Here is a 13,153-nt window from a genome sequence, read left to right on the forward strand (position 1 = left end):
AGTTCGATCCCTGGTCCCAGAGGATCCCACATGCCTCAGGGCAACTAAGCCCGGGTGCCACAACTACTGAGCCCTCAAGCCTAGAGCCCGTACCCTGCAGGAGAAGTCATCATAATGAGAAGCCTGCACACTGCAACAAAGAGTAGCCCCAGGTAGTCTGCATTTGCCGCAACTAGAGAAAGTCCAGACAGCAGCCAAAAATAAATAAAATATATTCATTTTGAAGAAGAGTCAGGTCATCAATCTAATAAATGATTATCGATTGGTCAGAATCTCAGTGTGACCTCAATAATTTGTTTAGAATTGGGGTGAAGAAAGAAGTTGTCATGCTCTGCTGGAAAATTTTTTTCTGTGAAAAGAAAGAACTTATTATTTCAGTCAGTAAATGAAGATTAAGCATTTCCTCTATACCAGACACCATTATCAGTGCTTAAGTAGGATTGGAACAGAAACTACTTACCAAGTTAGTAAACTGGCCTCTATTGTGGGTGGGTTGGGAAGAAAGAGGAATGAAGATAAAGATAACTGAATTAACATCATGGGAATCTTGACTATGTCACTATTCATCTGATTAGCTATCAGACGGTATGACTGAACCTATCACAAGGATCTGGTTAGAAAATAACTTGTGGGCTTCCCTGGTGACTCAGTGGTAAAGACTCCGCCTGCCAGTGCAGGAGACAGAGGTTCGATCCCTGGTCCCAGAAGATCGCACCCGCCATGGAGCAAAGAAGCCTGTGTGCCCCAACTATTGAGCCTGTGCCCTAGAGCCTGGGAGCCGCAACTACTGAAGCCCAAGCCCTAGAACCCGTGCTCCACAAGAGAAGCCACCACACCGTGAGAAGCCCAGGCACCACAACTAGAGAGCAGCCCCCGCTGGCCACAACTAGAGAAAAGCCCATGCATCAGTGAAGACCCAGCCCAGCCAAATATAGATAATAAATAAATACCATTTTTAAAAAAAAGAGAGAGAAGGAAGCAATGTGATCATGGCAGAGAGATGGAAGTGATATGGCCACAAGGCAAGAAAGGTCAACAACCACTAGAAACTGGAAGAGCTAAGAGAGTGCCTTTTCCCCTAAGGTCTCCAGAGCGAGCGCAGCACTGCTAAACACCTCGATTTCAGACTCCTGGCCTCCAGAACTGTGCGAGCATACACTGCTGTTGTGTTAAACCATCCAGTTTGTGCTCATCTGTTATGGCAGCCGAGGGATATTAATACAATTACCAACCCCGGCTCACATCAACTAGGCGGGGAGACTGCCCTGGTGGTCCATGGCTAGGACTCTGAGCTTTTATTGCCAAGCACCCAGGTTTGGGGAACTAAGTTCCTATGAGCCATAGCTCAGCCAAAGAAAAAAAAAATCAACCACGTTGTATCAGAGAGCAAGCTCTGTGATGGTTTCTGGCCACTGCACTGTTAATACTAAACTTTTTGACTTAGTCACTGAGCCCCTATGTGTAAAGCAAATTACTCTCATGCTCAAGTACTGGATGAGGGCTTCCCTGGTAGCTCGGTGGTTAAGAACATGGGTTCAGTAGTTGTGTCTCCAATGCAGGAGACACAGGTTCGATCCCTGGTCAGGAAAGATCCCACGTGCCATGGAGCAAAACTAAGCCAGAGCATTGCCAACTATTGAGCCTGTGCTCTAAGGTCTGGGAGCCACAACCACTGAAGCCCTCGAGCCTGGAGCCCACGCTCGGCAACAAGAGAAGCCACGGCAATAAGAAGCCCAAGCACCACAACTAGGGAAAAGTCCGCGCAGCAACGAAGACCCAGCACAGCCAAAAATAAAACAAATAAACTTATTTTTTATAAAAAAGACTGGGTAAGACTGAAGTTCTTTATAAATGATGGGCCTTTACTGTGTCTATATTGTTTCTCTGATAACAACAGCAGATATGGAAACAAGACAAAGAAATGAAACAAATTTCTACATTTAGAAGAAAACCGCAGTAGGCTATGGAAGGTGTTTGTCACTGTGGTTTTGTATCAGTATTTCCAGTATAATGTCACTATTTTGAAGGTAAAAGAAAGTAATTTTGATATAATTAGAAAGAATTCATTGTTGGGCTCAAGGGCTTCCCAGGCAGCACTAGTGGTAAAGAACCTGCTTGCCAATGCAGGAGACATAAGAGACATGGGTTCGATCCCTGGGTTGGGAAGATCCCCTGGAGGAGGGCATGGCAACCCACTCCAGTATTCCTGCCTCAAGAATCCCATGGACAGAGGAGCCTCGGGAGGAGGGTGGGCTACAGTTCATAGGGTCACACAGAGTCGGACACAACTGAAGCAACTTAGCACACACGCACAGGACAGGTCAATATCCTAATTCCATTGTTGGCAATAGCAAGTCACAAATAAGAGATGAATTTGTGAAACTCAAAACAAGTTGAGTCTCTCTAGGTCCTGAGAACAGCTGTCATAGTTATTGGGCTGTCACATGTCCTGCAGAAATATTGTGTCCTAGGCAGTAGATGAATGGTAGGGGTTATTTTCTTTGGTAGCTTCAGAGCTTTTATAAGATACAGATGAAAGAAAACCAAAAATGATACAGATAAAAGTCAAGCAAGATAGTTATTTTCTTTGTACACCCGTTGGATAAGATATTATAAACCTACTGAATGAATTTTTCTGAGTTCCATATCATTCATTTAGTTTTGGGGATTTGGGAGGCTTAAAAGGAGCTTCAGGATTATCAGACACCTTGGTATCTGAAAGTCAGTGGTGGGGAAGAGGGAGCTTAACTTCACTCTGATTCAACATATATTTTTTGAGTGCCCACTACATAAAAAATAAAAAAAAAACACTGTGTGGGATGCTAAAATAGACAGAAGATGAAAATAGACCTCAATTTTATACCATTCACAAAAATTAACTTGCAATGGGGACTTCCCTGGTGGTCCAATGGCTAAGACTGTGAACTCCCAACGCTGGGGGCCTGGGTTCGATCCCTGGTCAGGCAACCAGATCCCACACACCACAACTAAGGGTTCACATGCTGCAGTGAAATATCCCATGTGCCACAACTAAAAGAGTCTGCATCCCGCTACTAAAGAGGCCACATGCCCCAACGAAGATTCTGCATGCCACAACTAAGACCCAGCACAACCAAATAAATAAATAAAATTTTTAAAATTAACTTGTGATGGATTTAAGACTTAAACATAAAACATGAAACCACAGAACTTCTAGAAGGAAGCATAGAGAAAGAGCACCTTGACATTGATCTTGGTAATAATTTTTTTGGATATGATACCAAAAGCAAAGAAATATGAGTAAGTGGGATTACGTAAAACTAGAAAGCTTCTGTACAGACTCACAGATATAAAGAACAAGCAAGTGGTTAACAGTGGGGGTGAGGAGGAAGAGTGGAAGATACAAACCATTAGGAATAAGATAAGTTCAAGGATGTGCTATACAACATGGGGGAGTCAATATTTTGTAATAACTGTAAATGAAAACTAAGCTTTAAAATTATATAAAAATTAAAATTTTAAATAAATAAGTAGCTTCCACAGAGCAAAAGTAACACTCAACAAAATGAAAAGGCATTCATATGGAATGGAAGAAAATTTTGCAAACCATCTCTCTGATAAGAGGATAATATCCAAAATATATAAGGGGCTTGTACAACTCAATTGCAAAAAAAAAGACAACAAATCTGATTTTTAAATGAGCAGAGCACTTGGATGAACATTTTTCTAAAGAAGATATACAAATGGCCAAGAAGTACATGAAAAGATGCTCAGCATCACTTATCACTGGGGAAATGCAAATCAAAATCACAGTGAGGTATCTCCTCACACTTGTTAGAATGGCTATGATCAAGAAGACAAGAAATAGCAAGTGTTGGCAAGGATGTGGAGAAAAGGGAACCCTTGTTCACTCTTGGTGAGAATGTAAATTGGTATAGCCACAATGGAAACCAGTATGAAAGGTTCTTTTAAAAAAATAAAATAAAAAGTGTACTACCCTATGATCCAGCAGTCCCACTCTGTGTACACATCCAGAAGAAATGAAATCAAGATCTCAAAGAGGTGTCTGTACCCCAGTGCTCACTGCAGCATTATTCACAATAGCCAAGATATGGAAAAACCTACATTTCTATCTATGGGTAAGCGAATAAAGAAGATGAGACAGATAGATAGACAGATACCATATATATATATTCTATATATATGCTCTCTATATATAGTTATATATATATGTATATACACACATATAGAGAGAGCTAGAGAGAGGGCAACAGTAGGATGGGAAAGACTAGAGATCTCTTCAACAAAATTGGCGCTATCAAGGGAACATTTCATGCAAGAATGGGCACGATAAAGGACAGAAATGGTAAGGACCTAACAAATGCAGAAGACTAAAAAGAGGTGGCAAGAATACACCAGGAGAACTATAACAAAAAAATGTCTTAATGACCCAGATAACCACGATGGTGTGGTCACTCACCTGGAGTTTGACATCCTGGAATCTAAAGTCAAGTGGGCCTTAGGAAGCCTTACTACAAACAAGGCTAGTGGAGGTGATGGAATTCCAGCTGAGCTGTTTAAAATCCTAAAAGATGATGCTGATACAGTGCTGCACTCAATGTCAGCAAATTTGGGAAACTCAGCAGTGGCCACAGGACTGGAAAAGGTCAGTTTTCATTCCAATCCCAAAGAAGGGCAATGCCAAAGAATGCTCAAACTACCATACCACAGCTCTCACTTCACATGCTAGTAAGGTTGTGCTCAAAAGCCTTCAAGCTAGGCTTCAGCAGTATGTGAACTGAGAACTTCCAGATGTACAAGCTAGGTTTAGAAAAGACAGAGGAACCAGAGATCAAATTGCCAACATTTGTCGGGTCATAGAGAAAGCAAGGGAATTCCAGAAAAACATCTACTTCTGCTTCATTGACTATGCTAAAGCCTTTGACTGTGGATCACAACAAACTGTGGAAAATTCTTACAGAGATAGGAATACCAGGCCACCTTACCTGTCTCCCGAGAAACCTGTATGCTAGCCAAGAAGCAAGAGTTAGAACCTTACATGGAAAAACTTACTGGTTCAGAACTGGGAAAGGAGTACGACAACCTGTATACTGTTACCCTGTTTGTTTAACTTATATGCAGAGTGCGTGCATGCTAAATCACTTCAGTAATGTCCAACTCGGTGCGACCCTATGGGCTGTAGCCTGCAGGGCTCCTCTATCCATGGTATTCTCCAGGCAAGAATACTGGAGTGGGTTGCCATACCCTTCTCCAGGGATCTTCTCAACCTAGGGATTGAATCTGCATCTCTTGCATCTCCTCCATTGGCAAATGGGTTCTTTACCACTGTGCCACTTTACCACTAGTGCCACCTAGGAACCCCAGGTATGCAGAGTACGTCATGCAAAATGCCAGGCTGGAATCAAGATTGCTAGGAGAAATATAACAACCTCAGATATTCAGAAGATACCATTCTAATGGCAGAAAATGAAGAGGAACTAAAGAGCCTCTTGAAGAGGGTGAAAGAGGAGAGTGAAAAAGCTGGCTTAAAACTTAACATTCAAAAAACCAAGATTATGGCATCTGGTCCCATCACTTCATGGCAAATAGATAGGGAAAAAGTGGAAGCAGTGACAGATTTTCTTTTCTTGGACAATGACTGCAGCCATGAAATTAAAAGATGCTTGCTCCTCGGAAGGAAAGCTATGACAAACCTAGACAGTGTATTAAAAAGGAGAGATATCACTTTGCCAGCAAAAGGTCTGTATACTCAAAGCTATGGTTTTTCCAGTAGTCATGTACAGATTTGAAAGTTGGATCATAAAGAAGGCTGAGCGTCAAAGAATTGATGCTTTGGAATTGTGGTGCTGGAGAAGACTCTTGAGAGTCCCTTGGACAGCAAGATCAAACCAGTCAATCCTAAAGGAGATCAACCCTGAATATTCATAGAAAGGACTGATGCTGAAGCTGAAGGTCCAATACTTTGGCCATGTGATGTGAGAGCCGACTTATTGGAAAAGACCCTGATGCTGGGGAAGATTGAAGGCAAAAGGAGGAGAGTGGCAGAGGATGAGATGATTAGATAGCATCACCGACTCACTGGACATGAATCTGAGCAAACTCCAGGAGACAGTGAAGGAGAAGGAAGCTTGGCGTGCCACAATCCGTGGGATCTCAAAACATCGAGCAGAACTCAACAACTGAACAACAACAAATTGTTCCACTGTGAGAAAAAAGAAAATCATGCCATTTGTGACAACATGGATGGACCTAGAGGGCATTATGCTAAGTGAGATAAGTCAGACAGAGAAAGACAAATACTGTATGGTATCACTTATATGTGGAAACTAAAAAATCCATATTCACAGAAGCAGAGAGTAGATTGGTGGTTGTTAGGGACTGGGAGGTGGGGGAAGTGGGGAGAATTGGTCAAGGGTACAAACTTCCAGTTTTAAGATGAATAAATGGGGGGGGATGGGGTGGAAGGGAGACTCACTAGGGAGGGGATATATGTATACTTATGGCTGATTCACGTTGTTGTATGGCAGAACCATACATAATGTTGTAAAGCAATTATCCTCCAATTAAAAACAAAAAATTTTAAAAAGATGAATAAGTTCTGGCGATCTAATATTCAGCATGGTGAGTATAATTAACACTGCTATATTATATACTTCAAAGTTGTTAAGACAGTAGCACTTAAATATCTTTTACCACCACCACCAAAAAAAAAAAAAGGTAAGTTATGTGAGGTGATGAAAGTGTTAACTAACCCCACTGTAATTACTAGAAAATATATACACATATCAAACCATCACATTGCACGACTTAAACTTACACAATATGTATGTGTGGGCACGTGTGTTTAGTCACTCAGTCACGTCTGACTCCTTGCGACCCCACGGACTGTAGCCCCCCAGGCTCCTCTGTTCATGAAATTTTCCAGGCAAGAATACTGGAGTCGGTAGCCATTCCCTTCTCCAGAGAATCTTCTCGACCCAGGAATCGAACCCAGGTCTCCTGCATTGCAGGCAGATTCTTTACCATCTGAGCCACCCAGGAGGCCCAAACCTTAAACAATATTACATGTCAATTCATCTCAATAAAGCTGGGGGCACCTTGCTCTCTAGACTTCTTCCTACATTAAGATCATTTTTCTTCAGGACCATGCCCATAAACTTCCTAGAAATCCTTTTGGCTCATTGGGAGGCACTGCCTCATATTTTTGAGCTCTTAATAAAGGGTCATAAAGCCGCACCTTTAATTTGATCAGTACTCACAGGCTTTTTCACTTTGACTGTCTTTTGTGACTGGAGAGACTGGATATGAGAAAAGCTTTTCTTTCCCAACCTAGCAAGTCATAGGCCTTCTGTAGTTCCTCTAAATTCTGGGAAATCAGTCAATTTCTTCTATAGGTTGGCCCTTTCTTGCTAACCCTTATGATACTCGGCAATGAGTAACCAGCGTTATGACTGGGTATCACCTTGGCCAAATACTTTCCATTTTCTATCTCTGTTTCTATTTCTGGGTACTCACAGGCAACAGTTGGCCAATTATTTCACTACAACATAACATGAGTCATCATTTTTTTCTGCTCCACTAACAATTTCCTCACAGCTTTCCCTACATATTTTAGCCTTTTCTTAGGACATTACCTAACTCCTGATACCAATTTCTGGAACAGTTATCTGTCGTCATAATAATGTTGCATGGCAATTTACATTAATCATGACAACATAAAATAACAAGCATTTATTTAGCCTATGAGACGAAGCCTAAGTCTAGCTCAGCTGGGGACTGATTGATTTTTTTTTTTCTGCCCGCCCTGACCAGTGATTGAACCAGGCCCCAGCAGTGTAAGCACAGAGTCCTAAGCACTGGACAGACAGAATTCCCAAGACCGAAAAAAAAAAAAGAAATCCAAGGACTGGCTGGTCTTATATGCCTTGTCTGAGACCACTTTCCTCAGCCCCAAATTGTCTTCCACCATCCAGCAAGCTGGTCCAGGGTTGTTCTCATGATTGAGACAGGAGTCCAGGAGAGAATGGAAGAAAGAAATGCTTCTTGAAGCCCAGTCTCGAGACTGACACACCATCATTTCTGCCTCGTCCTACTGGTCAAAGCAAGTTAGAAGGTCAGCTCAGATTCAAGGGATAGGGGAAAACAATCCATCTTCTGATGAGAAGAGCTGCAAACTCTTATTACAAAGGGTGTAGGAAACAGAGAGGATGGAGAATGGGGGTTACTTTTACAGTTAATCTAGCACAGTAACAATCTTGGGGAAAGAGACAAGGCTTGTAACATCATGTTTAGGTCTCACCGCAGCATTAAGTAGCTCAGGAGAGATAGGCAAATGTGGAAAAGCCCTTTAGAGAAAGAGGCACCTATGTCTACCATTTCAGTTCAGTTCAGTCGCTCAGTTCGTGTTCGACTCTTTGCGACCCCATGAACCGCAGCACACCAGGCCTCCCTGTCCATCACGAGTTCCCGGAGTTTACCCAAACTCATGTCCATTGAGTCGGTGATGCCATCCAGCCATCTCATCCTCCGTCGTCCCGTTCTCCTGCCTTCAATATTTCCCAGCATCAGGGTCTTTTCCAATGAGTCAGTTCTTCACATCAGGTGGCCAAAGTATTGGAGTTTCAGCTTCAGCATCAGGACTGAATGAATATTCAGGACTGATTTCCTTTAGGATGGACTGGTTGGATCTCCTTGCTGTTTAAGGGACTCTCAAGAGTCTTCTCCAACACCACAATTCAAAAGCATCAATTCTTCAGCACTCAGCTTTCTTTATAGTCCAACTCTCACATCCATACATGACTACTGGGAAAACCATAGCTTTGACTAGATGGACCTTTGTTGGCAAAGTAATGTCTCTGCTTTTTAATATGCTGTCTAGGTTGGTCATATCTACCATTAGGTCAGTTCAAGTTCATCTAGTGAACAGATGTAAGACCTAGGATAATCAGGGGTAATAAGGATGTAAGAATGGGACTTCCTTGGAGGTCCAGTTGATAAGAGTCTACCTGCCAATGTAGGAGACCTGGGTTCGATCCCTGGGTTGGGAAGATCCTCTGGAGAAGGGAAAGGCTACCCACTCCAGTATTCTGGCCTGGAGAATTCCATGGGCTGTATCACTCATGGGGTCACAAAGAGTCGGTCATGACTGAGCTACATTTTTCTTCTCCTTTCTTTCTGTCAATGCAGAGGACACAGGTTCGATCCCTGGTCCAGGAAAATTCCACATGCCTTGCAGCAACTAAGCCCAAGTACTGCAACTACTGAAGTCCATGCACATAGAGCCTGTGCTCCGCAACAAGAGAAGCCCCTCAATGAAAAACCTGCACACTGCAACTAGAGAAAGCCTGCACACAGCAATGAAGACCCAGCGCAGCCACAAATAAATAAAATTTAAATTTTTTAAAATAGTCTTTAGGGAAAAACAGATGCAAGAAGAACATTATGATTCCCCCAATTATCTAAGCCAAGTGCACATTCTGAGTTGTGGTTTCATCCCAAATCCATAAAAGTACAGATTTAATTTCGAGGTTAATGTGGGTATTTATCCTTCAAAGGATATCTCTGATCAAAGGAAGGACAAATTTCCCACCGGTGCTATTTATCACAGACTTTGCAGCCTTTGGAAAAAGCAGATCCTGTCTCTTTCCTTATACTCTCTCTTATTTTTCCTGTAAAGAATAGATCAGCATGGAGCCCCTGATATCAGCTCCCTTGATTGTTTAGTCTGCAGCATGACTGAAATTGTCCTCAAATGATTCTGAAACACTGGCAGTGAGTCAGAGACAAGGATGGTGCAGCCACTACACAGGAAAAATATTGGGAGCCATAGCTAACCTGGAATCTATCTCAAACGTTTGCTTTCATCTCCCCCACATGAGCATTTTTGTTAAACACACCATAATTGGGGGGTTGTTTTAGATTTTGGGGGGCCGTACCACATACCTACACCCTCAGCAGTGAGATCACAGTCCTAACCACTGAACTGCCAAGGAATTCCCAATATATCATAATTTTATTTATCTATTTGCCTGCCCTAGGTCTTTGTTGCTGTGTTTGCAGCGATCAGGGGTTACGCTTCATTGTAGTGCACAGGCTTCTCATTGCAGTGGCTTCTCTTGAGGAGCACAGGCTTTAGGCTCACGGGTTTCAGTAGTTGTGGCTCTCAGGTTTAGTTGCTCTATGGCACAAGGGATCTTCCAGGGCCAGGGATCGCACCTGTGTCCTCTGCATTGGCAGGCGGATTCTTATCTGCTGTACCACCAGGGAAGACCCAAGTAAACCATGATTTTGTTTAGAGCTATTCCTATCCCATCTAAGTCTGGAAATTCTTTTATTAAATATTTGTGATTTTTCCAGGCAGCCTGATGGTGGCAGCAATGGACCTTCAGTCTCCAAGCCTGGGCACCTTAAAGGAGCCACACACACTTAAGAGACTGCAGAGATGCTGGGGGGAAGCTGTGTTTGAAGCAACACAGGCTGGATGCTGTGTTTTATCAATGTAGTGCTTAGGAAAATAAAAATTCAACTTTATGATCTGCAGATGAGACATAATGCCTCAAAATAACTGCTCCTGACAGGGCAGAAAACAGTGAGTCACTATATTTGCTGATGCCCCTGAATCATGGCATCATGATGGGGGTTATCGCAAGCAACATTAAAGGGGGAATTGCTTTATAAGATATTTCTCATGTTAATTAGAATAGAGAAAAAATAATTGGAAAGTCAGTACTTAAGATGCATGTTGCAATATTATGAGACATAAAAATAATGGTAATGAACCTGTAACGATCAAGAAAATGATCTATTTATAATTACAATGAAAAACATAGGTGAATCTCGTAAAAATAATGTGCGAAAGAAACCGGACACAAGAGTACATCAAGTTCACAAAAAACAAGTAAAATTAAGGCATGCACCCCCAGGTAGTAAAACAAAAAGAAAAGCAAGGAAATGATTACCATTACCACTATTATACCATCAGTATAGTAGTTACCCCCGTAGAAAGTAATAAGAAGGGAGGAAGGATTCTGGGATACTAGAAATAATTTCTTGATCCGAGTGGTCGAGTGGTGGTCATCCAGACGTTCACTTTGCGATAAATCATTCGGTTGTATATTTATATTTTGTATATTTTTTTCTGCATGGTATGTTGTACAAAAAAAAAAAAAAAGGTTTAGAAGACTTTCCTGGTGGCGCACACCTTCATGGATCACAGTCTTGTGGTGAAAAGACTTGCCGAACTCAATGAAGCTATGAGCCATGCCGTGCAGGGCCACCCAAGACAGGTCATAGTGAAGAGTTCTGACAAAAGGTAGTCCACCGGAGGAGGGAATGGCAAACCACTCCAGTATTCTTGCCTGAAGAATCCCATGGACAGAGGAGCCTGGAGGGCTACAGTCCATAGGGTCGCAAAGAGTGGGACACACGACTGAAGCGACTTAACACACAGCCCTCAGATGTTCTTGGGAAGATTTCAGGTATGTTGGCTCTTCCAGCCGCTAGGTGGCACCTGGAAGATGGCAGTCGCGCGGGCAGGACGCATGCGCAGTGCTCAATTTCAGCCGCGTACCCTACGCTCGCGCACCTGGGTTTGCACACACAGCGTGGACCAGTGTGCACAGCGCTCACGCACGCGCATTTACGTGCACATCGCTAACCGCGCTGTGCCGTTATCCCAGTATTTGTGGGAGCGGCCGAGCTGACCCCGCGATCCGGGATGTCCGAGCTGCCCGCGGACAAAGGTGTCCCACCGACGGGCGCAGCAAACGACGTCCGGCAGGCAGAGGTAGGCGGCAGGAGGCGGGAGCCGGCCCCCGCGCAGCCTGTGGAGGCCAGGGACCGTCCGATGGCGGCGGCCGGAGAAGGTCCGATGGCTTCACCCGGGGAAGGTCCAGTGCCGGAAGCTAGGGAAGGTCCGATGGCGGCGTCCAGAGAAGGCCTGGGGGCAGCGGCCAGGGAAGCCCGGATGGCAGAGGTCGCCCGATTGTTGGCGGAGCCAGCGGAGGAAGAGGGTCCCGAGGGCACACCCCGGTCCAGGCCCGGGAACGGCCCAGGCCTGGCTGCGTTGCCATATCTCCGCCTCCGTCACCCACTTGGCGTTTTAGGAATTAATTACCAGCAGTTCCTCCGCCACTATCTGGAACACTACCCGATTGCTCCTGGCCGAATTCAGGAGCTTGAAGGACGCCGCAGGAGATTTGTGGAAGCCTGCAGAGCCAGGGAAGCGGCGTTTGACGCCGAGTATCAGCGGAATCCTCAGAGGATGGATTTTGATATTTTAACATTTAGTATAACTCTGACTGCATCTGAAATTATCAATCCTCTGATAGAAGAACTTGGTTGTGATAAGTTTATCAGTAGAGAATAGTGATGCAACTACTTTAAGAAGAACCTCTGCCTTCAAGACAGTGTTCTAGACCACTCCTGTAACTTGATTTTACAGTCAAAGTACGTGAGAATAAGGCAAAGCACAGTTGGGGGAAAAAAAGGAAGCTTATCAAGAAAAACTCAGAAGAAATGGAAAAAAGGTCAAAACCTTATGACTCTTCTTACGTCCTTTGAGTTTGTGATTGATCCAGGTTCTTTTCCCTGCATTGTGGAAATGTCTTTTCAAATTGCTTCACTGAAGTGAAGAATGGTTTTCTAAAATTGAGACTTGATGAAGAAAAACTGCCAATAGAGCCCATGGTGATGAAAGAAATCATCAAATAGCAGTGATAGGAATAGGAATTCCTGTAGGACTGGAAGGCCATGGAGAGAACTGGAAATTGTCAGTTCTGATGGTTCTTCTTGAGTTTTCTTCATGTCAGTTTCAACAGAAGTTTTTAGTGTAAGATTGGTTTTGTGTTTTATGAGGCATTTCAAAGGACAAGCAAAGTCAATGCTGTATATATTATACGATAAATTGTGTATTCAAGAATATCTGAAAATTCTGGATTTTTTTCTTTTTTAATACCTTTTTGGTAAATATTTATAAAGCCCCCCAGATACAAAATGCACAATGAAAAGTCTTCTATCTCTGTCCCCCTCCACCCAGTGCTTAGTACAATTCCCATCTGTAACCACAGTACTTCTGTCTTTCCAGTTTTCCCTATATATACACAAGTAAATGCAAAGCTGGGTGGTTTTTTGGTTTTGCTTTCTTCATTACAGA

At 43.2% G+C, this 13,153-nt stretch overlaps 1 protein-coding gene across 1 annotated transcript; it reads left to right on the forward strand.

Moving 5' to 3' along the window:
- The first annotated feature begins 11,594 nt into the window (after positions 1-11,594).
- On the forward strand, positions 11,595-12,919 carry LOC145513064 (EP300-interacting inhibitor of differentiation 2). The gene has a single exon (XM_081508180.1). It carries the CDS (start codon positions 11,717-11,719, stop codon positions 12,365-12,367), a length of 651 nt encoding a protein of 216 aa, XP_081364306.1. The 5' UTR covers positions 11,595-11,716; the 3' UTR covers positions 12,368-12,919.
- Positions 12,920-13,153: the final 234 nt, after the last annotated feature.

Source organism: Giraffa tippelskirchi, chromosome 7, assembly GCF_054371585.1.
Source record: "Giraffa tippelskirchi isolate mGirTip1 chromosome 7, T2T-mGirTip1v1.2.pri, whole genome shotgun sequence".
NCBI classification, from domain to species: domain Eukaryota; kingdom Metazoa; phylum Chordata; class Mammalia; order Artiodactyla; family Giraffidae; genus Giraffa; species Giraffa tippelskirchi.